The sequence below is a fragment of the Mytilus trossulus genome, chromosome 12 (genome assembly GCF_036588685.1).
Source record: "Mytilus trossulus isolate FHL-02 chromosome 12, PNRI_Mtr1.1.1.hap1, whole genome shotgun sequence".
NCBI classification, from domain to species: Eukaryota; Metazoa; Mollusca; class Bivalvia; order Mytilida; family Mytilidae; genus Mytilus; species Mytilus trossulus.
Genome location: NC_086384.1, coordinates 17,017,239 through 17,040,644, shown reverse-complemented (window position 1 = coordinate 17,040,644; position 23,406 = coordinate 17,017,239). Strand labels below are relative to the sequence as shown.

Genomic DNA, 23,406 nt, shown 5'->3' with positions numbered 1-23,406 from the left:
TATTTTCTTTGTGTAATTACACTAATAACAGCAAATAGTTTTGATTAATACATTTTATAAATAAAATACTTTTATTGTTTATCAAAATGACAAATGAAACTACATTTTTATTGAAGTTTAATGCATGCTGTTATGATTAAAAATACTTTTGGTGTACAAATTTTGAAAAAATTAATTTAAACTCTGTGAAAACTTGTAATTATAAAACTAATAAATTATTAATTTCTGCTCTATGGTTGGGTGGTTGTCGCTTTGACACATTCACCATTTCCTTTCTCAATTTTAATGCAATAATTATGAAATGTGCTTTGAGTGGGAACACAAAGCAAGGAGATGGGGAACAAGAAAAATATTGTTTTTAAAACCAAACTGAAATCAATAAACAACCCTTCTTTGAGTTTCTTAAATTATATTCCCACTAAATAAATGTCTACCCACTACACCAAAATCATGGCTACATTTATAAAAAAAAAAATTCCAAGAATCCAATGCTTAAATGAGATCTAGAAAAATCACCACCTACAATAAAACTATACAGATAATACTTCACTGGGAATAACTTTTTATTACAATTTAAAAAATAAATGATTTTTTACTTCAATCATAAGGCACTATGGTCAGAAAATACAACCATTAAAAAAAGGAAATGACCAATTCAAATAAGCATATCATCTTTCTATTGTAACCTTGATGACATCTTTCTAATATAATCATGATAACATCTTTCTAACATAATCATGATTTCATCTTTCTGACATAATCATGATTACATTTTTCTAACATAATCATGATAACATCTTTCTAACATAATCATGATTACATTTAACATAACCATGATTACATCTCTCTAACATAATCATGATAACATCTTTCTAACATAATAATGATTTCATCTTTCTAACATAATCATGATTACATCTTTCTAACATAATCATGATTACATCTTTCTAACATAATCATGATTTCATCTTTCTGACATAATCATGATTACATTTTTCTAACATAATCATGATAACATCTTTCTAACATAATCATGATTACATTTAACATAACCATGATTACATCTCTCTAACATAATCATGATAACATCTTTCTAACATAATAATGATTTCATCTTTCTAACATAATCATGATTACATCTTTCTAACATAATCATGATTACATCTTTCTAACATAATCATGATAACATCTTCCTAATATCTTTCTTATACAATCCTATATCACATGTTTTTAGAAAAACTAATGCCTATTGTATATATCTAATTTTTTTAAATAGTAAAATGGAATTAAATTATAACAAGTTTAAATGACAATAACATTTACAAACATTAAAAGTTTCATAATAATAAAATAATGAAATCACATTTGTAATTTGAGGAATTGCAGACATGCAAAATGTGCGTAGTTGCGGACATAACATTTTTTGTTCCTAAGCTATTTCATACTACAATTTGAATTGCCTACTCTGGCTAAATCTGACTGCTTGTACAGTAATGAGCCAGAAATTACAGGATTATTTCATTATTGATTTTTGAAAAATGTTCTTTTGTAATTCAGTATTATGACTCAATTCCAGAATTTAAAATACTTCCAATGTATCAAAAGCTTTAAACAAAGTTGTGTGAAATTTCAAAGATCAATTTCAAAAATCAGAATGAGTGTTTCATAAATTTTTAAATGAATAATGATGAAACTTTTCTATCTTGTTACTAATTAGTTAAAATCAATTAAGATTAAATAATGCATTATCAAATTAAAATAAATGCCATATACACTCACTCTAAAATCACATTTAAATTATGTAACAGGTTTCCAAGAGATTTTAGAAACAAAGTAACTTAACTACATAGCAACTAGCTTAATGGTATTTTGTTACAGCGTCTTTTTTTAAATATAAAATGATTGGTCAAAACTTAAACACAGGGAATGTTCTTTATGGTTCTGGTTACTTCTTTACCGTAAAGTTCTTATCTGTTATTATTGTTCTGTTTTTGCTCAAAGAACATGAAATCCTGAAAAGAAAGAAAAACATGTCATAATAATGTCCATTTCAAGTATGAGATAGTACAAAGAGAAAGTATGTTTTCAAGCACCTACGATACCCTTCTGCATTTAATTAAATGGAATAGCCCGATTGAATAGACATTACTTTTTTTTATTTGTGACTTGAAATTTTAAACAAAAATATCCAATTTCTTCCTGTTCCTGTATTGACTTTAGAAACCAAAAGTACAGAATTTGTTGATAATACTTTTCTTGAATAAAACAAATAAGGAAATTTATATGACTTTCTTTAATAATCTTAACACCCATTCGCATTATAAATAATTGTTGCAATATTATTTGATTTAATGCGTTTCCCTCGGTTTTAGTTTGTTACCCCAATTTTGTTTTTTGTCCATGAATTTATGAGTTTTGAACAGCGGTATACTACTGTTGCCTTTATATATAACAAAAGCAAGAATCTAACTAGATATTTAAAATGCCGAAATAAAATATCCCAAGGATAATTGTACTCAAATTTTGGTCAACAGACCACTCTATTTCTTAGGCAACTTACAATTAAGAAAACTGCTCCTAGAAGTGTAGCTTTGACTTTAACATCCAGATCTTTAGGAACTGGAAAATATATACATATACATTACAATATAATCGTATTCAAATTTATTAATTTATTATGAAATCAGCAATAAATATTATATAACTGCTCTCCACAGTATGTGTAAATATGTACTGTTTTACAAGCTCAAGTTGGAAGTAATGTTTGCTGATTATTTAAAATGTGTTTTTGGGGTATAGACTTTTAAGCATGCAGTTGAATTGCTAACTTTATTGATGTATATAAATCTTTGGTTTAAATCTTTCTTTCCTTTTACGGTTAATTTATTGCTTGTTGTTTGTTTGTTTGTGTCATATTTGTTCTTCGTTTTTCATTTTGAACAGAAGTTTGGCTGTTATTTTCTTGTTTGAATGTTTAACATTTGCATTTTAAAGCTGACTATGCCGCATGAGTTTTTATCATTTTAATTGTTAAAGGCCTAATGGTGACCTATAGTAGTTCATTTCTGTGTCATTGGGTTATCTGTGGAGTGTTGCTTCATTGCCAATATTACCACATCTTCTTTATTTATATTGAAAAGGTGTTCCCTTTATGCCTGATGCATATTTGTAAACCAGTTTAAACCATTTTGAAATATTTATTTATAAAAAGGATTTGATTAAATTGTGATCGGAGATTTTCCTATGACATCTTTTTGGACATTGGAGAAATGTTATGTACTAAAAATTAAAAAAAGAAATTGTTTTAAAAATTTCCATGTGCATGATACATGTTTCTAAAATATTGTTTGCCATTAAAAATCAGACTGGCAAAAAAAATCTTTTAAGGGCACAAAAGTATCCTCAACTGTTTATGTTCAACTCTTCCAGAGATTATCAAGAGAACTTGAACAGAACAATATAAAAATAAGAAGATGTGGTATGATTTCCAATGTGAGTAATTAGTAGGCTTTTGTATGACCTTCAACGATGATTAAAAGATCACCATTGTCAAAATTTGAACTTTATTTTTCAATTATCATAAACTTCAAACCAGATGCTCCGCAGGGCGTAGCTTTATACGACCGCAGAGGTTGAACCCTGAACGGTTGGGGCAAGTATGGACACAACATTCAAGCTGGATTCAGCTCTAAATTTGGATTGTGATTAAATAGTTGACACAGCATAGGTTTCTGACACAGAATGAATGTGTTCTAATGAACTTAAAATGTTTGTTTTCTCTTAGAGCAATTCACTATGCTGTTGAATATTAATCCTCTCAAAAAAAAGTTTGAAGAAATTTTCTTTTTATTTATGAAATTTCAAATGAGAAAAATTGAACCCAATTTTTTTAATCACATCCCCCTTTCCCTTATTCCAAAACTAATCTCAATTAAAATTTCTAATGGAGTTTGCAACACTAACTACTCATTTAAATACATCATAAAATATTAAGATGTAAAAAAAACTGCTTGTTATCACTGAATGGTAAAGATTATTTTAATTTATCAGTTGTTAGTAAAAAGTGAATATACATTGTATCTATAATACTAAAATTTTGAGGTCCAATTTGTCAGCCGTCATCACGTAAAAACGACGAATCAAAGAATTCAACTTTATATATAATTAATATAGTACAAAGGTGTAGATTAAAAATTACACCAATCCAGGCCCATTTGTTTTCCGCGTAATTAATATTGCAAATAATAAGGAAGTTCCGGGTCGTGTCCGATACCGATACCAATAGTATATTCACCTGTTACCTATTACCTTATCTGTACGTTCCGCATCTGACAGGCGCACCACCAAACGGTGTATTTAGAATTTTGCTGTATACTATTGAATAAATAATATTCCATTCCAGGCCCTTTTGTTTTCTAAATTATTAATATTACCAATAATTGATAGGTTCCAGGTCAACAGGTTCAAACAGAAAGATTTTGAAAGCAGAGAAAACTGTACATTTTATATAATCGGCATGACTTTTGGGCGGATGACAATACCAATACTAAAATAAGGCATACACATAATTATATACTTTAATTCCGTCACGGACCCGCGATATCACGGTTGTGTTCTAGTATTATATATTTAACAAAGATTTAAGTTGATTCTGGACAAAGAAAGATAACTCCAATTAAAAAAAATTCTTGCTATTTCACAATATTGTGCAATTAGATATTTCTTGCTTACTATTCTGGACAAAGAAAGATAACTCTAATCAAAAAAAAAAATTTGCTATTTCACAATATTGTGCAATTAGATATTTCTTCCCATTGCACAATACTGTGCAATTGAAAAGTCTTGCTATTGCACAATACTGTGAAATTGAAGATTTCTTGCTATTGTGCAATACCATACAATGGAAAATTTCTTGCTATTGCACAATACTTAAAATATAATAATTTTAGATCCTGATTTGGACCAACTTGAAAAATGGGCCCATAATCAAAAATCTAAGTACATGTTTGGATTCAGCATATCAAAGAACCCCAAAATTTCATTTTTTGTTAAAATCAAACTAAGTTTAATTTTGGACCCTTTGGACTTTAATGTAGACCAATATGAAAACAGGACCAAAAATGAAGAATCTACATACACAGTTAGATTTGGCATATCAAAGAACCCCATTTATTTAATTTTTGATGAAATCAAACAAAGTTTAATTTTGGACCCCGATTTGGACCAACTTGAAAACTGGGCCAATAATCAAGAGTCTAAGTACATTTTTAGATTCAGCATATCAAAGAACCCAACTGATTCATTTATTGTCAAAATCAAACTAAGTTTAATTTTGGACCCTTTGGACCTTAATGTAGACCAATTTGAAATCGGGACCAAAAGTTAAGAATCTACATACACAGTTAGATTCGGCATATCAAAGTACCCCAATTATTCAATTTTGATGAAATCAAACAAAGTTTAATTTTGGACCCTTTGGGCCCCTTATTCCTAAACTATTGGGACCAAAACTCCCAAAATCAATACCAACCTTCCTTTTATGGTCATAAACCTTGTGTTTAAATTTCATAGATTTCTTTTTACTTATACCAACGTTATGGTGCGAAAACCAAGAAAAATGCTTATTTGGGTCCCTTTTGGCCCCTCATTCCTTAACTGTTGGGATCTTAACTCCCAAAATCAATACCAACCTTCCTTTTGTGGTCATAAACATTGTGTTTAAATTTCATTGATTTCTATTTACTTAAACTAACGTTATTGTGCGAAAACCAAGAAGAATGCTTATTTTTGGCCCTTTTTGGCCCCTAATTCCTAAACTGTTTAAACTAAAACTCCCAAAATCAATCCCAACCTTTCTTTTGTGGTCATAAACCTTGTGTCAAAATTTCATAGATTTCTATTAACTTAAACAAAAGTTATAGTGCGAAAACTAAGAAAATGCTTATTTGGGCCCTTTTTGGCCCCTAATTCCTAAAATGTTGGGACCAAAACTCCCAAAATCAATACCAACCTTCCTTTTGTGGTCATAAACCTTGTGTTAAAATTTCATAGATTTCTATTCACTTTTACTAAAGTTAGAGTGCGAAAACTAATAGTATTCGGACGCCGCCGACGACGACGACGCCAACGTGATAGCAATATACGACGAAAATTTTTCTAATTTTGCGGTCTTATAAAAACCACACTTTTGTTATAAATGGTGCTGTTTCAAAATCCAGAATGGTTACCCTTTTGTGAACCTACTAATTTACAGAACAAGTACAAGTGTATCATTTATAGCATAGCACTACAAACTTTGTATAGAGGTTTTAAAACTTACAAGATACTCCAAAGTTGTCAGCGTCTGTAAAGGCCTCTCTCATTAGTCCAGTCCATTGTTTACTGATCTTACCAACCTCATGGGCCCCATCTTCTGATGAGATCTATAAAATACAATCTTTTATAATTTGGATTTGAGCAAATTTTCTTGACATTAAAGCAAAATAATAAATTTCAAGTTTCCCGGTCTACTTCCACAAAACTTTGTCCATTGGAGGATGAATATTTTGCACAATTTATTTCTATTTTTAACAAGGAGTTGTTGCGAGTAATTTTCTTAGAATCTTTCACTATTACCCCTTATATGCAGAACTGTATAGTTCCAGAAACAGCATGACCTTTGAACATGGTCCCTTAATGTCAGACTATTATAAAACTAGGCCTGAAACTATGGGTAAAGAAAAGATAGTCCCTGTAAATTATACAATGTGGACTATCCATTCAAAGGATGTCTGATGGACAATATTTACAATGCTGATAATAAATTGAAGGGCCATTCTTATATTTTACTGTAAACTATTGGTTCTGAGAATAACATGGCCCCAGTATAATACAGACAGGTCCTTTCATTTTCCAGAATGGGTTGATGGGCCATAATTACCAGCCTTGAAGATCCACCAGTAACATGAGTAAGAAACTATGTTTTTTTTTAAAATTAAGTTGGATTCTATTGGCTTGAAGATAATTTTACAAGCCTGAAAACAACACGTCAAGCTATGCCGTAGGACTTGTGGCTAAGTGTGAAGACTGACTTACTATAAACTCTTGGTCCTGGGGACAACATGGTCCCTGTATGATACAACATGGTCCTTTCATTCTTAGAATGGGTTCATGGTTAGCATCTCTGATTGTGTAGTTAGGTTCCCAGCAACTCTGCCTATAAATAGAATATTGTTAAAATAAAATCTATTATTTTAATTGCAAGCTTTGGTCAATTCTGTACTATGGAATCATTGGATGTCAATTTTTTGTTGGTTTCTTCGGTACAGATGAAACTTGAATTCAAATGTTCAACTAATAAGATATTTTTAATAGTCTTTGTAAACAGATTGGCAAAGACACAAAATTAAATATTAAAGAATATGCTAGTTTTCAGCAATCCAGGAAAAATTAATAACTTGATACCCACAATAATAAATAAATCCACAGTACTAGAAGGACTTGTCTGTTATTAAAGTAACAAACATGATAAAAAAAATACAAATATCTTTCCTGTTAATCAAAAATATATTGTTATAAGTAAAATTGGGTAAAAAATAGTGTGATTTTGTGTTCTTGCTATTGGTTATAAAAGTTCTTGAAATCACACCAAGTTTTGAAGATATATTAAATTTATTACTAACCAGATTGAATTTCTTGCTATTGGTTATAAAGTTTCTTGAAATCAAACCAAGTTTTGAAGATATCTTAAATTCATTAATAACCAGATTAGATTTGAGTGCATGTGAGCACTGAAGGGTTAAGATTGCATTCATTCTGAAGTGGTAAATAACATTAAACAACACATTATATAAAGCATTCCTTCAGCTATAAATATGGGCAAAGGTAGACAACTCCAATTGTAACTGTTACTATTACAATGAAGTCTTGGCATCTTTTAGAACAGACACTTCTATGTATTCAGAGGTTAATATTGTTTTAAAACATTTGTCATTTCAGGGCCTAAAAACTGACTAGGCAGTATGGACCTGCTCATTGTTAAAGGCAGAACAGTGACCTATAGTTAAAAGTCTCTGTGAACAGTTGTCAACATTTTGAGCAATGTTGAAAAAAAACTCTGCCAGTTCTCTCTTTTTATAGATTTAGAAAGAGTCCATGTTTCACAATTATGACCATTAGAAACATTAGGATATAAAAAATTTGCAAAACCATATTAAAATTACGGTAGAACATTTTTTGTAGTCTAGTTGGATCGTGTTATAAATACTTAAGGTGTGGAGAAGTAACAAACAGTCAAAGAGTGAATAATCAAACAAACAATGAGTAGACACAATAAACTACTATGTACATGTATGTACCATATATTCAGTAATTGTATATATAAGCAGGTGGGTTAATAATTGGTTGGACAGTAATACTTGTTAAATAGGGTAAGTGATATATACAAACAAAAGGATAACTGACCCCAAAGCAGATTGCTGCAGCTTTTATATTACTCTGACTGCTATCATTTTTATACCCGAACTTGAGTACTATGAAGTTGAAAGTTTCCAACTATTCAATTACTTTGCTTTTACAAAACTCAAAAATTCATATAGAAACCTTGGGCAAAAAGCCATATATGAGTTGTTCAAGCAGCAAACCTTTTTTTATGAAATCAAAATAAATCTGACATCTATTCCTCAGAAGTGAACTACCTGATGTGCGGTGCTTCAGTATATATATCTGAATCATTTTAACCAAAAACACATTTATGATCTTAACTTACTCTTGTCTGACATAACCGACAACTTGTCCAGGTGGCGCCTCTATCGATATTTCGTGTGCAATAGAATCAGCGCTAGCACACCAACAACATCCTGCGCAACATTTAAATTCTCTTTTTACCTGGATCAATTCCTAAAAATACTTTCTATAATAAGCATTCATGCAAATTAAAGCAGTGCAGACGATTGAATATATTTTTGTTTTTAAATTAAATTTTCTGCCAGATTTTAATCTACAATTATAATGAGCATGATAAGCTAAATGTAATTTATTTTAATATCTCATGGATTAAATTGATTTCATATTATAATTTAATAATCTAATTTAGAATATAACACAATGTCTGATTGGCTGAGAGATTTCGTTTATCAGCTCATAGAAATATTTTTTTTCATATATGACCATGACATCATCTATGGTTTTTTTCAGAATTTATTCCTTAAAAATGGAATTTGAAATTAAATTATAAGGAATAATAATACAAAAAAATTCTGCCTATTTGAAATAACCTAAAAATCGTGGTGCCCACTGTTAAATAACCCGCCATGATGAATGAAACATTCATTTGTCACTCAAATACGCATTAATTGTTGATTTAAATAAGCTATCAGGTAAGCACTGCACAGGTAACAAAGTATGGAATTAACTTGGTTCTTTGATTGTTTGAGTCCACATCAAGTTTTAAAAGATGTAGCATATTAAAAAGTTTTTTAGTATCGATCTTAATTTTTATTTCAACAATTTTGTATATCATTAGACCATGAAGCACACTAAAAACTGTTCAATCAATACAAGACAGAAAGCATTTGAAATGTTCTTTTTGGCAATGGTGAAAAATAAACAGCTTGTTGTTAGAAATGAAGGAAAAACTGCAAAAATTAATTCATTTTGACTGATGATGAGACACTTGTTCACATTTATGAAAATCCAAAATGGATACTGCAGATTCATTATTATTTATTGGATACCAATTTTCATGGATATAAATGAACCACAAAATTAAATGATCAACAAATAACATAATTTCTATAGGCAAGATAGCTTGTAATGAGATTTTGATAAAACCACGAAATTAAATATGAAAGTTTTCCTTAATCCACAAAAATACACCTTTACACTATCTACTGATAAGCCTGCCCCCCTTAGCAACACATGGCAACCCAGCATCTTAGGTCAAGCTAATCAACAAAATTGCGGTTATTATGAACATTGGATAATAACAAAGTAAAGAAAATGTTATAAAAAATATAAAAAAGAGCAATATATATATGTTTTTGTGTTAAAATGTGATACAATAGTTACTCCTCAAAAGTTGAGAGATAGATTTATGAAATTCTGACCATTTAAACTAAATTAAGGAAACTAATAAAATATTGAAATTTGAAACTGTACTAGATTACTTTCATTCACAAAAAATGTAGTTTTATAACACGATATAGAATATGATATGATTGATAAGATAAATTATAATGATAAATTACAAGATTAATTAAGCATGGCTAATGAATGTTGGTAAGTGTGTTTATTATGTAGACAAACACAGCAGTGGGTCAACTTGTAAAACAAGCATCATTATTCTCGACCTAATAGTTGTTTAATGAATAATATTTAGCCAATTTTATTTTTTATGTTCATAGATAACTAATACTAATAATTAAAACTCCTATCACTAAATAAAAAATAAATAACAAAAGAAAATTAATTTATTTTTTGCTTACATGTATATTTGGTCATTGAAGTTCGTCTTGGCTTTAAATTCATATAGACTCTAATCCTTTTAAGATATAAATAATTGCACATTGTAGCTTTTTAATTTCAAATTAAGAAAATAAAATATATCCAAAATATTTCTCACTACTTTTTTTTTCTTTTTATAAAATATATAATAATAATCCCGTCTAATCAGTAAATATTCCTACCGAAGACCAAGTCGTATCAAAATTACACTTTATTTTACTATTGAAATATATCTTTTTATTGTTATTATTCAAGTTTCTCCTACCTTTTAACAAAATTCTAAGAATGACAGTACAAACATAAATACTTTCATTTCTATATTCAATTCTTTAATTGCTGAATCGTTACATTATGATAAATATAATGTAATTTCAAGAAAGAATACATTCTAACTTGGATGTTTTATAGTATAATAAAGTCTTCAATGAATGAAAAAATATCAATTTGAATATTAATTTAAATTGTAAACCAATCAAAAATCTTGCGTTTCAAAATATACATTTTCATCATTTTTAAAAAATACTTTTAGCATGTAAACAATATTTTAAAATCAATAAGCACTGTCATCCTATTCCCTTTTAATTGATTTATTAATTAGTTTCATTTATTGAAATAACCTTTTATTTTGTTGGAAATTGACAACTTGACCTTCCTCTACTCTCCTACATTAATTACTTCTCTAAAACAATATTATTAATGATTTAATTGCGAAAATTTCAAAAAAATTCTATGAAATTAACTGTTCAGATAAGAAAGCTTGACCGAGGTTATGTCCGACTACAGGTGCTGCTATCAAATGTTTACACATGTGGTAAATTGACCACATGTGATTGGTCAATTAACTGATGATTGACAGTAGAGTGGATAGGTGTATTGGTACCAAAGAAAATAAATAAATCGACAGAATAGCATCAGAAAGTCAAGTTGATTCCATACAGTTATATTAAGCAGGGCAACCTTAGAGCAAAGGGGTACACAGCATCATTCTTACCTTAAAGCATGTATATATATTTTTAACAAATGCAAGCAAAAATATATTAAAAATATTATTTTTTCTCTTTAAATCTTAATATATCAATAAAGATAATTTATTTCTGGTATGTTTCATTAAACTGTAAATTCAGAAATTATTGCATGCATTTATTATTGGAATTTGTCATTTACTACTAAAATGCGATTTTTATTTCTGCGATATTGAGAAAAATCCTGTTTAATTTATGTAAAATATTTCACAATAATTAAAACTGCGCAATAATTTCTGAATTTACAGTATAATAGATTTTTCAACAGCTTGGTGCTTTTATTTGTGATATTTTTTTGAATGAAATTACTACATAAACATTAAAAAAATTGCTTTATGAGTTTGTAATATAATTTAAAATCATAATACCTGTCCTAAATTATCTGTAATGTGTATTGTAAAACCTCTCTGTGGCCCACAACACTGTCTCATACACATATCAGACTCTGTAATGAAAAATATAACAAAATTATCTCCCCTTTATCTGTGAAGTGTATTGTAAAAACCTCTCTGTGGACTGACAATATCTGATACATATACTAGAGGCTGTAATACAAATTAAAACCAAATTATCTCCCCTTTATCTACTTAGTTTAAACATATTTATTTATAGTGGATTGGGAAACAAGTTTTGCAACTTATACTAATCCCTTTCCACTTTGCCGGTGCGAGTGCTGCCTTGTAGCGGCATTAGCCTACTCTTTTTGAAATCTACAAGGGTGTCTTTAAAGTGCAAGAGATATGGCTCTCTCTTAACACGTGTCAGCCATTTATTGTCCCCTTTCGACAGACTATCATCGTTTCCTTGAGATCATACTCGAAAATGGTGTCAAAGGAGAGCCCAAAAATTGAGTTCCTAAAATTTTCATTCCGAACGGGAATCGAACAAGGAACCTTTGTGTTAGTAGTCCGATTCACTAATCACTACACCACGGCTCTTTATCTACTTGGTTTTATTTCATTGATTGATCAAAGTAATTGGAAGACAATCTTGATTTACAATCAATTCAAGAATTTTCATTTATATAACAGTGGTTTTGATAAATTCTGCGAACAAGCCTTGTAGTAGGATTAAACACCATATATCCTGGAATTGATATCCTGAAATAGTAAATAGAGGTATATTTTTTTAGCAAAAAATTAAATACACACGGACAGCCAGACAGACACTTTTGTTTAATCCCTCTATTTTTCATACATATGTTTTTGAATTTGGTTCATTCTATGACCTTCGTAGTACCAACCTTCTGCTGCAAAGTAAATCTGTTGTCCCATACTATTCAACACTTTGTATTTGTTGGAGGTTTCCCAGCCTGTGATTACTGTAATATAGGATAATATTATACTTATATTGCTTGTAATCATGTACATGTAATGTATAGTATGTATACCAGTCATTATATATAATTACATATTGTATATTGGACTTGTCGAGTGGATTGGTTATAAGATTGTATTGTTGTGATGTCTTAAATAACATGTTTTATCAGAAAATGTTTTAAACATATTACAAGTGCATTTGAACATTTGGAGGTAGTTCCTATTTACAGTCAAAATGGAATTTGACCGTACAGTGACCTAGGTCTATAGCTGTTAATTTCTGTGTCATTCTGTCTTTTGTGGAGAATTGTTTTATTGGCAATCATACCACATCTTTGGTTTTTATATATATATTTGCTGTTTTTTTATTAATTTAGTTCAGAATAAATTAATTAACCTGTGCCACTTCTTGTGAGATGGCAGTATACAGACTGTTTTGTCAAACTAAATTATGTCCTCATGTTATATTGATATTCATTTAAAACGATCATTGTTATTACTAATTTATAACAGTAAATAACATTTTCTAACATTTAAACGACATTAAAGACAACAACACCCATCAATTACCACATGGTGATTAATTTATTGTGGTCAACATGTTTTGCCAACAAGCGTGGCGTCTTCAGGACAATATTATACATGAAATCAAACAGTGAAGTACAAATTTGGCGGTTGTGTGGTTCGCCAAACAATAGAGGTTGTTTCGACGACGTTATAGATATAAATAGAAAGTGAAAGTGAAAGTAAAATACGAATCTAGTATAGTTAAAAGAGAAAGTTAGTCAATAAAGTTATTATCGATGTGGTTATCTGCTGTTCTTGCACGTCTGTGTAGCGGTCCTCATAGAAGTTTCTAGTGGAAATGTTGTAGAAATGATGGAAGTAGCTCATAAAATGTCAGTTAATTTCCAAATTGGACAACACCCCATTGGCCATCCCTTACCAATTCAACTGGCTTCGCTCCGAGGGAGGTACTGCTTCCATTGAGTTAGAAAAAGGTGAAGTGTATGATCGCCTTAATTTTGGGAATTGTAAATCTTGGTGAATGTCTTCATAAAAATTAACTTTGCTAATAAAATGTCCGTGGATGAAGCTTTTCTTTATAAATATGGTTTGTGGTTTATGTGGTTCATCTTGGTTCCAGTTCCTTCCTTTTTTAGCTCACCTGGCCCGAAGGGCCAAGTGAGCTTTTCTCATCACTTGGCGTCCGGCGTCCGTCGTCGTCCGTCGTCGTCCGTCGTCCGTCGTCGTCCGTCGTCGTCCGTCGTCGTTAACTTTTACAAAAATCTTCTCCTCTGAAACTACTGGGCCAAATCAAACCAAACTTGGCCACAATCATCATTGGGGTATCTAGTTTAAAAAATGTGTGGCGTGACCCGGTCAACCAACCAAGATGGCCGCCACGGCTAAAAATAGAACATAGGGGTAAAATGCAGTTTTTGGCTTATAACTCAAAAACCAAAGCATTTAGAGCAAATCTGACATGGGGTAAAAATGTTTATCAGGTCAAGATCTATCTGCCCTGAAATTTTCAGATGAATCGGTCAATCGGTTGTTGGGTTGCTGCCCCTGAATTGGTAATTTTGAAGAAATTTTGCTGTTTTTGGTTATTATCTTGAATATTATTATAGTTAGAGATAAACTGTAAACAGCAATAATGTTCAGCAAAGTAAGATCTACAAATAAGTCAACATGACCAAAATGGTCAGTTGACCCGTTTAGGAGTTATTGCCCTTTATAGTCAATTTTTAACCATTTTTCGTTAATTAAAGTAATCTTTTACAAAAATCTTCTCCTCTGAAACTACTAGGCCAAATTAATCCAAACTTGGCCACAATCATCTTTTGGGTATCTAGTTTAAAAAATGTGTGGCGTGACCTGGTCAACCAACCAAGATGGCCGCCACGGCTAAAAATAGAACAAAGGGGTAAAATGCAGTTTTTGGCTTATAACTCAAAAACCAAAGCATTTTGAGGAAATCTGACATGGGATAAAAATGTTTATCAGGTCAAGATCTATCTGCCCTGAAATTTTCAGATGAATCGGTCAATCGGTTGTTGGGTTGCTGCCCCTGAATTGGTAATTTTGAGGAAATTTTGCTGTTTTTGGTTATTATCTTGAATATTATTATAGATAGAGATGAATTGTAAACAGCAATAATGTTCAGCAAAGTAAGATCTACAAATAAGTCAACATGACCAAAATGGTAAGTTGACCCCTTTAGGAGTTATTGCCCTTTATAGTCAATCTTTAACCATTTTTCATAAATCTAAGTTATCTTTTACAAAATCTCCACTGAAACTACTAGGCCACAATCATCTTTGGGGTATCTAGTTTGAAAAATGTGTCCGATGACCTGGCCATTCAACCAAGATGGCCGCCACGGCTAAAAATAGAACATAGGGGTAAAATGCAGTGTTTTGCTTATAACTATGAAACCAAAGCATCTAGAGCAAATCTGACAAGAAGTTAAATTGTTAATCAAGTCAATATCTATCTGCCCTGAATTTTTCAGATGAATTGGACAACTGGTTGTTGGGTTGCTGCCCTCCAATTGGTAATTTTTAAAGAAATTTTGCCGTTTTTGGTTATCTTGAATACTATTATAGATAGCGATAAACTGTAAACAGCAATAATGTTCAGCAAAGTAAGATCTACAAATAAGTCAACATGACCTAAATGGTCAATTGACCCCTTAAGGAGTTATTGCCCTTTATAGTCAATTTTTAACAATTTTCATTAATTTGGTAAATTTATGTAAATTTTTACCAAATATAGTTCTCTGTTACTAATGGGCAAAGTTCATGATAGATATAATTGTAAGAAGCAAAATCGTTCAGTAAAGTAAGAACTTCAAACACATCACCATCACCAAAATACAATTTTGTCATGAATCCATTTGTGTCCTTTGTTTAATATGCACATAGACCAAGGTGAGCGACACAGGCTCTTTAGAGCCTCTAGTTTCTCTAAGTAAAATGCCTGGTATTCCGAATTACGTTGACTTTGTGTACTTATGTATGGTATGTATATCTTCAGTGATGGACTGCTTCTTCTATGTATGTTTCTGTGGTTGCTTCTGTTTCCAAATCTCTCCTTCTTTTTTCCTCATATCTGGTAATTTTCGGGAACGGATCGAGAACTTTTTAAATGGTCCGGTATTTCGTTCATGCTGTGTGGTTGTTAGGTACAAGGCTAGTTTGGCAAAGGTGGATCCTCTCGGATGCAGGGGTTCACAGTAAAAAAGTAAACTTCAACTTGGAAATGGTGAACCAACACCTGATGTGGTTATCGTGAGGTTGGGTAATAGCGGGTGGATACCACACGGTATTCACAGTTGTCTTTCACTATAAAAGCAAATAAACGACATTAAAGACAACAACACCCATCAATTACTGCATTTTCTAACATTGAAAAATGCCAGGATTGGTCTCACAAAGAGAGTTGTATCATTGGCAATCATACCACATCTCTTTATTTTAATGCTACAATTTTAACAAGATTGATCACTAATAATCATCACACAAACAATTTACAGTAGTTAACTTACATTCCATAAGTTCAACCTGTTGTTTGACCAGCATCTGATCTAATGTGGTCAGATATTCTAAACCTGGAGGACAGCCTGGAATGGCATCAGGTCTGGCTGCCCACTGCTGTTGAGGAGCCATACCTATAATACATTTAACCATTTATTTATAAAAGCATTTCATAGTTGCAGTCAAAAATTCTTATTTTGCATACATGTAGTACCTGTTTGATTAGCTACCATGTTAAAACTAAAATACCCCATACTTTTCTTATACATTGTTATATTGAATTCATGTTTAAAATACATGAATTCCACATTTGTGAATCTCCATTGATTGATCTCTTGATTTCTTCTTACTGATCTTATCGCATTAAAAAAATTATTCATTCACCATTTTACATTTTGAACTTGAATCAATAAAATTTTGAGGAGGTTTTTGTAATCCATGTTATTAAAATTGTCTAATTATTAGAAAGATTGGCATTTAGGATGTTTTAACTTCGGCACTTTTTAAAAAACCATGAAAACAATGAACTAGAGGCTCTAAAGAGCCTGTGTCGCTCACCTTGGTCTATGTTAATATTAAACATTGTACACAGATGGATTCATGACAAAATTGTGTTTTAGTGATGGTGATGTGTTTGTAGATCTTACTTTACTAAACAATTTTGCTGCTTACAATTATCTCTATCTGTAACAGTAGTTTCTGTGGAAAATGTTGGTGAAAACCTACAAATTTTGTGAAAATTTTTAAAAATTGACTATGAAGGTCAATAACTCCTTAGGGGGTCAATTGACTATTTTGGTCATGTTGACTTATTTTAAGTTCTTACTTTGTTGCTGTTTACAGTTTATCTCTATCTATAATAATATTCAAGATAATAACAGAAAAACAGCAAAATTTCCTCAAAATTACCAATTCAGGGGCAGCAACCTAACAACTGATGATCCAATTTATCTGAAAATTGCAGGGTAGATAGATCTTGACCTAATTAACAATTTTACTCCCAATCAGATTTGCTCTTAATGCTTTGGTTTTTGAGTTATAAGCCAAAAACTGCATTTTACCCCATGTTCTATTTTTAGCCATGGTGGCCATCTTGGTTTGATTGCCAGGTCATTGGACACAATTTATAAACTAGATACCCCAATGATGATTGTGGCCAAGTTTCAATTAATTTGGCTCAGTAGTTTCAGAGGAGAAGATTTTTGTAAAAAAATACTAAGATTTACGAAAAATGGTTAAAAATTGACTTTAAAGGGCAATAACTCCTAAAGTGGTCAACTGACCATTTTGGTCATGTTGACTTATTTGTAGATCTTACTTTGCTGAACATCATTGCTGTTTACAGTTTATCTCTATCTTAAATAATATTCAAGATAATAACCAAAAACAGCAAAAAATCCTTAAAATTACCAATTCAGGGGCAGCAACCTAACAAGGGAATGTCAGATTCATCTGAAAATTTCAGGGCAGATAGAACTTGACCTGATAAACAATTTTACCGAATGTCAGATTTGCTCTAATTGCTTTGGTTTTTGAGTTATTAGCCAAAAACTGTATTTTACCCCTATGTTCTATTTTTAGCCATGGCGGCCATCTTGGTTGGTTGGCCAGGTCACCGGACACAATTTTTAAACTAGATACCCCAATGATGATTGTGGCCAAGTTTGGTTAAATTTGGCCCAGTAGTTTCAGAGGAGAAGATTTTTGTAAAAGTTAACGCCGGACGCAGGACGACGACGACGGACGCCAAGTGATGCGAAAAGCTCACTTGGCCCTTTGGGCCAGGTGAGCTAAAAATAACAAGAATTTTATAAGTATGGGATTTTAAACTATCTTTAATAAAATTATGAAAAATATGATCAATACAATGTTTTAGCATAGACAGAATGAATTGGCAATCTATATTTCCAAACTTTCAACTACATGAATATTAAAACTATATCACACAATTTTGAAAATGATGGTCTCCTTTAACATTTTGACACATACAATGTATAGTCTTGTTTAATACTACCTGGAGGTGGCCCAAAGCCTGGGGCATATCCTTGAGGAGGAGCTCCATATCCTTGTTGAGGTGCTCTGTATCCCTGTGGTGGTGCTCCATATCCTTGCTGTGGAGGTCCTCCGTATCCTTGCTGTGGAGGTGCTCCATAACCTGGCTGCATTCCATAACCCTGTGGCTGTCCTGTAAATTAAGCATATGTACAAGTCTGATCTAAGTCATATTAATAATTTATGAATTGTTTCGTAAAAAATAAATAATTGTACAATGCATATATCATTATCAATTATTACTTTTTCTCGTTAATATCTGTTAATTAAATAAAATATCCCTTTGCTGTGGTTTCTGTGTTCTGCGTAGGTAATTGTAAAGACATTTCTGATATAAATGATATTAAAATGTTGAAGCATCTACATGTATATTACTAGTACATGTAGCCCTTATTTCTACATGATTTACATGAACAGATTACCCTTATCAGACATGCTAGACACATCAGCATTTACAGTACTATTGAATAACTGTTGAGTTATTTACTATACATGTACTTCACCAGATAACATATTTTATAGAATCAACCAATTCATAATCAAAATATTGATTATCAATAAAATCATGATAAGGCAATGTACGAAATGTAATAAGATAAAATGTTAACTTGTTTAAAGTACTAGCCTGCATAAGTGCATTTCACTCATTTACTTATTACTGTTTGACATATGATTAGTATTTTATCTGTTGATTTTATTAAGCTTGTTGTGAAATGCAGGCCATGCAAAGAAGTGATTTGTCATGTTAGTGATTAAAACATTGATATCCCCACCATACATGGTGTACATGTTACATGTTATGTATATTCCAGCTCTAATACCATGAAATGCTTTAAATTCAGATGTTATTGTTATAAATGTGACGGACAGACAATCACAATAATAAGACCTTGCCTTTTTATTTTCATTTGGACTGGTCTTTTATCAAATATTTATCTAATTTTCTTTAACCCTGTTAACCATGAATGTGATCTATTAGTTAATCATTAATCTGTTAATTGAGGCACTTAGGTTAAAAGTTGTTTTTTTTTAATTAATTCTGTGAAATGTGTCATCAGTGAAGCTATGACACTACAGTTGTGTTTGTTTAACAGGTATGTTTGGGTTGATCAAAAGACGTAATGGAAGTTGAATCACGAAGACCCTTAGTACATGCATGTAGTAGTCTTATGCTTTTCAGGTTTTGTATCAAGTGAAATATTACATCCCTATGTTTTCTAGTAACAAATATTTAATCAGTATCTCAGTATTATATACATGTATAGTTCGAAAATAAAAGGGTCTCAAATAAAAATTCAAAAAATTTGATGCAGGGTCTTTGAAGCTTCAACTATATAATGTAATATTAAATAAATAACATGTGAAGAGGACTTTGGCAGGTTTCAGATGCCAATTTACAACACAGGGGCGGATTCAGCCATTTTAAAAAGGGGGGTTCCTAACCCAGGACAAAGGGGGGGTTCCAACTATATGTCCCCATTCAAATGCATTGATCGTCCAAAAAAAGGGGAGGTCCAACCCCCGGAACCCCCCCCCTCTGGATCCGCGCCTGCAACATGTACATGTACGACATGAAAGTTTGAATGACTGAAACTTTGTTTATTGTTTCTAGATTCCTGCTGGCCAGTGCTTTTTTCAATGGTAAAGAAATGTTTTGTCTTTTATTAAATTACAGAAATAGATACATTGTATATAATATGTACATGTAAGTAAATCAACAAGATGATTGTTAATAAAATTGAAAATAGCTCAGCTGTCAATAAGATGTGACCAATGACAATTGACAAAGGTAAAAAGCACATAAATTAACCCTCACTACCTACATGTAACTGTAGGTCTGTGAATCACAATAATAAATGCATGCAATAATTACTAAACTCACATAAAGCATAAAATTGTTAGTAAAAACCAAACTGATAAAACTATGAAAGAAAATCTGTGAGTACTAAATTTTAAATACTACCAAATAAAGCACAGTCAATGCAAACAACCAACATAGTAACAGATATATAATACTAATTAGTAAGAACAGAAAATAATAAAGGGATTAAACCAGAAGGCTGATTAACATATGATTAATTATATGGTTAATAGGTTAAAATATAACAGAACTACAAAGACACCCATCTTACCATATGGCATCTGCATATTGACTTGATTTGGGTCAGCTATAAATAGTACAAATTAAAAAAAAACATAAATATTTGTCACCAGTTTATTGTTTATTTTTAAAAGAAGATATAAATTACAATATTTGACAAAAAATGTTGACTGTTTCTGTAGTCATGTAATTTTCTAGTTTTATCAAAATTGATAATTACCATGTGAATCACTGTTTACATCTTACTCAGGAGAAATTGTTCCAAGTATTCTTTATTTGATTGGCTTACTTGTTACATTGTACCTGTATATATTTCTTTGTTTGGGGCTTTGTGACACATTTGAAATTTATCATTGAAAGCAGGGGTTGCTGCTTCATTTACATCTACATTTGTAGACTGAACTCTTTTCATTGTTTAAAAACAATTTTTTTAATGGACATCAACTCTGACCCTTTTGAGTAAATATATAAATATGCATAATTATAAACAAAGTCAAATGAATTAAAAATGTTCTTAAAATTGAGATAATATATATGTTTTACCTGTAGTGGGCTTCTGATCTGACATGTTGATATTTTCCTAAAACAAAAAGAAAACCAAATTAGTAAGAAACTTTGATGTAAAACTGTTCCTAATAAATAAAGTTGCAAATTAAAAGATGAAATATTTCACCTGCATTGTAATCATTGATAATTTCTGATTTAAAAGATTTTCACAAAGATGGAATTAAGTGGTTTTTTTTACAATAGAGAATAGAGACAACTGTATTGAACTTTATAATAGCCTTTATTTAGCTAAATAACTTAGTTTGACTGTTTATATTGCAAAAATGAAATTACAAGGCAGCACTCGCACCCAAAAAGTGGAAAGGGATCAGGGCTTCCAAAATTTTTCTGAGCCAGCCGGACATTTTATATCTGATCCGAATTTTAATCCCCAAGACTACATTTTTTTAAGTCACAAAAGGCAATTATGGTAATCAGATGGCCATCCCAATGATTGACATTAGATTAAAAACGATATTAAACTTTACTTTGATATGAATTTGATGTTCTGACATAAACTGTTAAAATTGGCATTTCATCATTCAAAGTGTGCACATCAGTGTACTCATATCTGCATTAGACTCTTTAATTGTGCAAAATGACGTTGTCAAGAACTTTATTTTCGTTTTTAAAGTCACATTTTTCAAAACCGGATGTTGACTTGACAATGGTAAAACATGGACCATAAACGGATACGTAAAATCCGTGTACGTTTACATAGCACGACTGAGCGAAGAAGCTCTTTCCACGTTATTTCTTCAACAAAATACTTGAAATGAACGTTAATAGGTACAGGTATCAATGATAGTTTTAGAATTTTGAAGAAATGTAGGATGCATAATTGATTTTCCCACCTCTGCACATGCGCACACGTGTTCTTGTTCATATAACATAGTTCTGACGATTTTTTCATGTAAAACCTTTTTAAATGTTTCAAGAAATCAAGTTTATAAATGTATTTATTATAAATTTGATCTTTTGGACTAAATCAATTAGATACAAACCGCTGAAATGTATGAAAGTAATTGTGAATGGACGATGTCCGGTACTGAAATTAGTTTACCTGTCGCCTGAACAGGTAGTTTTCAGCTGTCCAACAACTAATAAGCCTTGATTAAAATTAGAAAGTTCTGAAGTAAGGGTTGTTTTGATAGTAATTAATCAACATGTCACTTTTATGACCGGAAATGTATGGCTGTTAAAGGCAAAATGTTGAGGCAAAAAGATCGTGAATTATATTAAAATGACCGAAAAAGCCTTGAAAACTAAAAAGTATATGACCGTTTCATGCTTTTCCCAGCCGGTCTTTTACCGGACATTATACAAATGACCGGAATATATGACCGTTTTGGAAGCCCTGAAAGGGATATATATTAGTTGCTCTGAAGCTTTGTCCAAATAATCATGACATGTTGAATGGCTATTTTGACTTTTTTTGTACCAGTTGTAAGAAGGCATTCCCCGAAAAAAATAAATAGCTTGCAAGATGTCATAAGTGTTTGGACTTCTATCGGCTAAATGCCTTGTAGATTAGCTCAATTTGAGACAGGAAAACCAATGTGCTAAGCATTATAGCCATCTCCTAAATGAAATTATATACATGTACATGTGTTTTACCATGCTGTTTTGCAAAACCCTTTGACGTAAATTTCTGTCAAAGCCTCTTTGGTCGTCTATATGCTCATCCCCACATCTATCACAAGCCATGTGGTTTATTGAAAAGTTATTCATTCTTGATAATTGCTTGATATTTGTGAAAAGTCAGATCTTTGTTAATTCCAATATGAAAATGTATCTTCTAAACACAAACTAAGAATTTATCTTGTTTTTGTTTACATTTAATTTTGTTTATCAATTGCAACTTATATGTAAATTATCGTTATACATACGTGTACTTAAACGAAAAACTTGCTCCCAAAGTGTAAAATAGTACGTGTGCTTGTAAGACAGGCTAAACTTATACACGTGTTCTTTAAATGCTTTTATCTGTTTATTTTGAAATACCCGATGCGTCACTTTCACGAGCATTGTGAAAGGATTACGTTTTTTAAACAGGTGGGCGTTATTCGCAAGTAGCAAAATTTTATATAAAAACGCCTTGACAATGCAATTGAAACATCATGTAAATGTCATGAGCTTGGTGGAAATAGAAATTGACACATAAATTACCTGATAAAAGGCCCAAGACCACAATTAATGACCCCGCTTTTCGTTGTCCACGAATATAGTTCCTTTTAATTAGAGTGTATTTTTCCTTAATTTTTTTTCTTTCCTTTCCTCACTCATTCCTTAAATCTTTTTGGGTGGAAATGAAAGAAGAGAGGTCAAATAAATTTTTGGAG

At 31.2% G+C, this 23,406-nt stretch overlaps 1 protein-coding gene across 4 annotated transcripts; it reads right to left on the bottom strand.

Annotated features, from left to right (window-relative positions):
- Nucleotides 1-475: 475 nt before the first annotated feature.
- Nucleotides 476-23,177, bottom strand: LOC134692951 (phospholipid scramblase 2-like). 4 transcript variants are annotated; one of them, XM_063553602.1, is made up of 12 exons: nucleotides 22,954-23,177; nucleotides 21,062-21,098; nucleotides 20,550-20,585; nucleotides 18,380-18,550; nucleotides 16,377-16,499; nucleotides 12,748-12,825; nucleotides 11,873-11,949; nucleotides 8,747-8,877; nucleotides 7,075-7,195; nucleotides 6,320-6,422; nucleotides 2,561-2,619; nucleotides 476-2,012 (listed from the first exon to the last, which is right to left on the bottom strand). In XM_063553602.1, the coding sequence occupies exons 2-12, from the start codon at nucleotides 21,084-21,086 to the stop codon at nucleotides 1,968-1,970; spliced, it is 969 nt and encodes a 322-aa protein (XP_063409672.1). In that variant the 5' UTR covers nucleotides 21,087-21,098; nucleotides 22,954-23,177; the 3' UTR covers nucleotides 476-1,967. The 4 variants fall into 4 exon arrangements, with proteins under 4 accessions (XP_063409672.1, XP_063409669.1, XP_063409673.1 ...); XM_063553599.1 differs by lacking the exon at nucleotides 22,954-23,177 and adding an exon at nucleotides 22,682-22,893; XM_063553603.1 differs by lacking the exon at nucleotides 20,550-20,585.
- Between the last annotated feature and the right edge of the window lie 229 nt (nucleotides 23,178-23,406).

Coding starts and splice junctions, on each gene's coding strand:
- LOC134692951 (XM_063553599.1), bottom strand. CDS start 22,795: ATGAATAACTTTTCAATAAACCACATGGCTTGTGATAGATGTGGGGAT. Junction 12,826..16,376: donor ACAGGTTGAACTTATGGAAT/GTAAGTTAACTA, acceptor CCTATATTACAG/TAATCACAGGCTGGGAAACC. Junction 2,620..6,319: donor TGACAACTTTGGAGTATCTT/GTAAGTTTTAAA, acceptor TATATTTTCCAG/TTCCTAAAGATCTGGATGTT.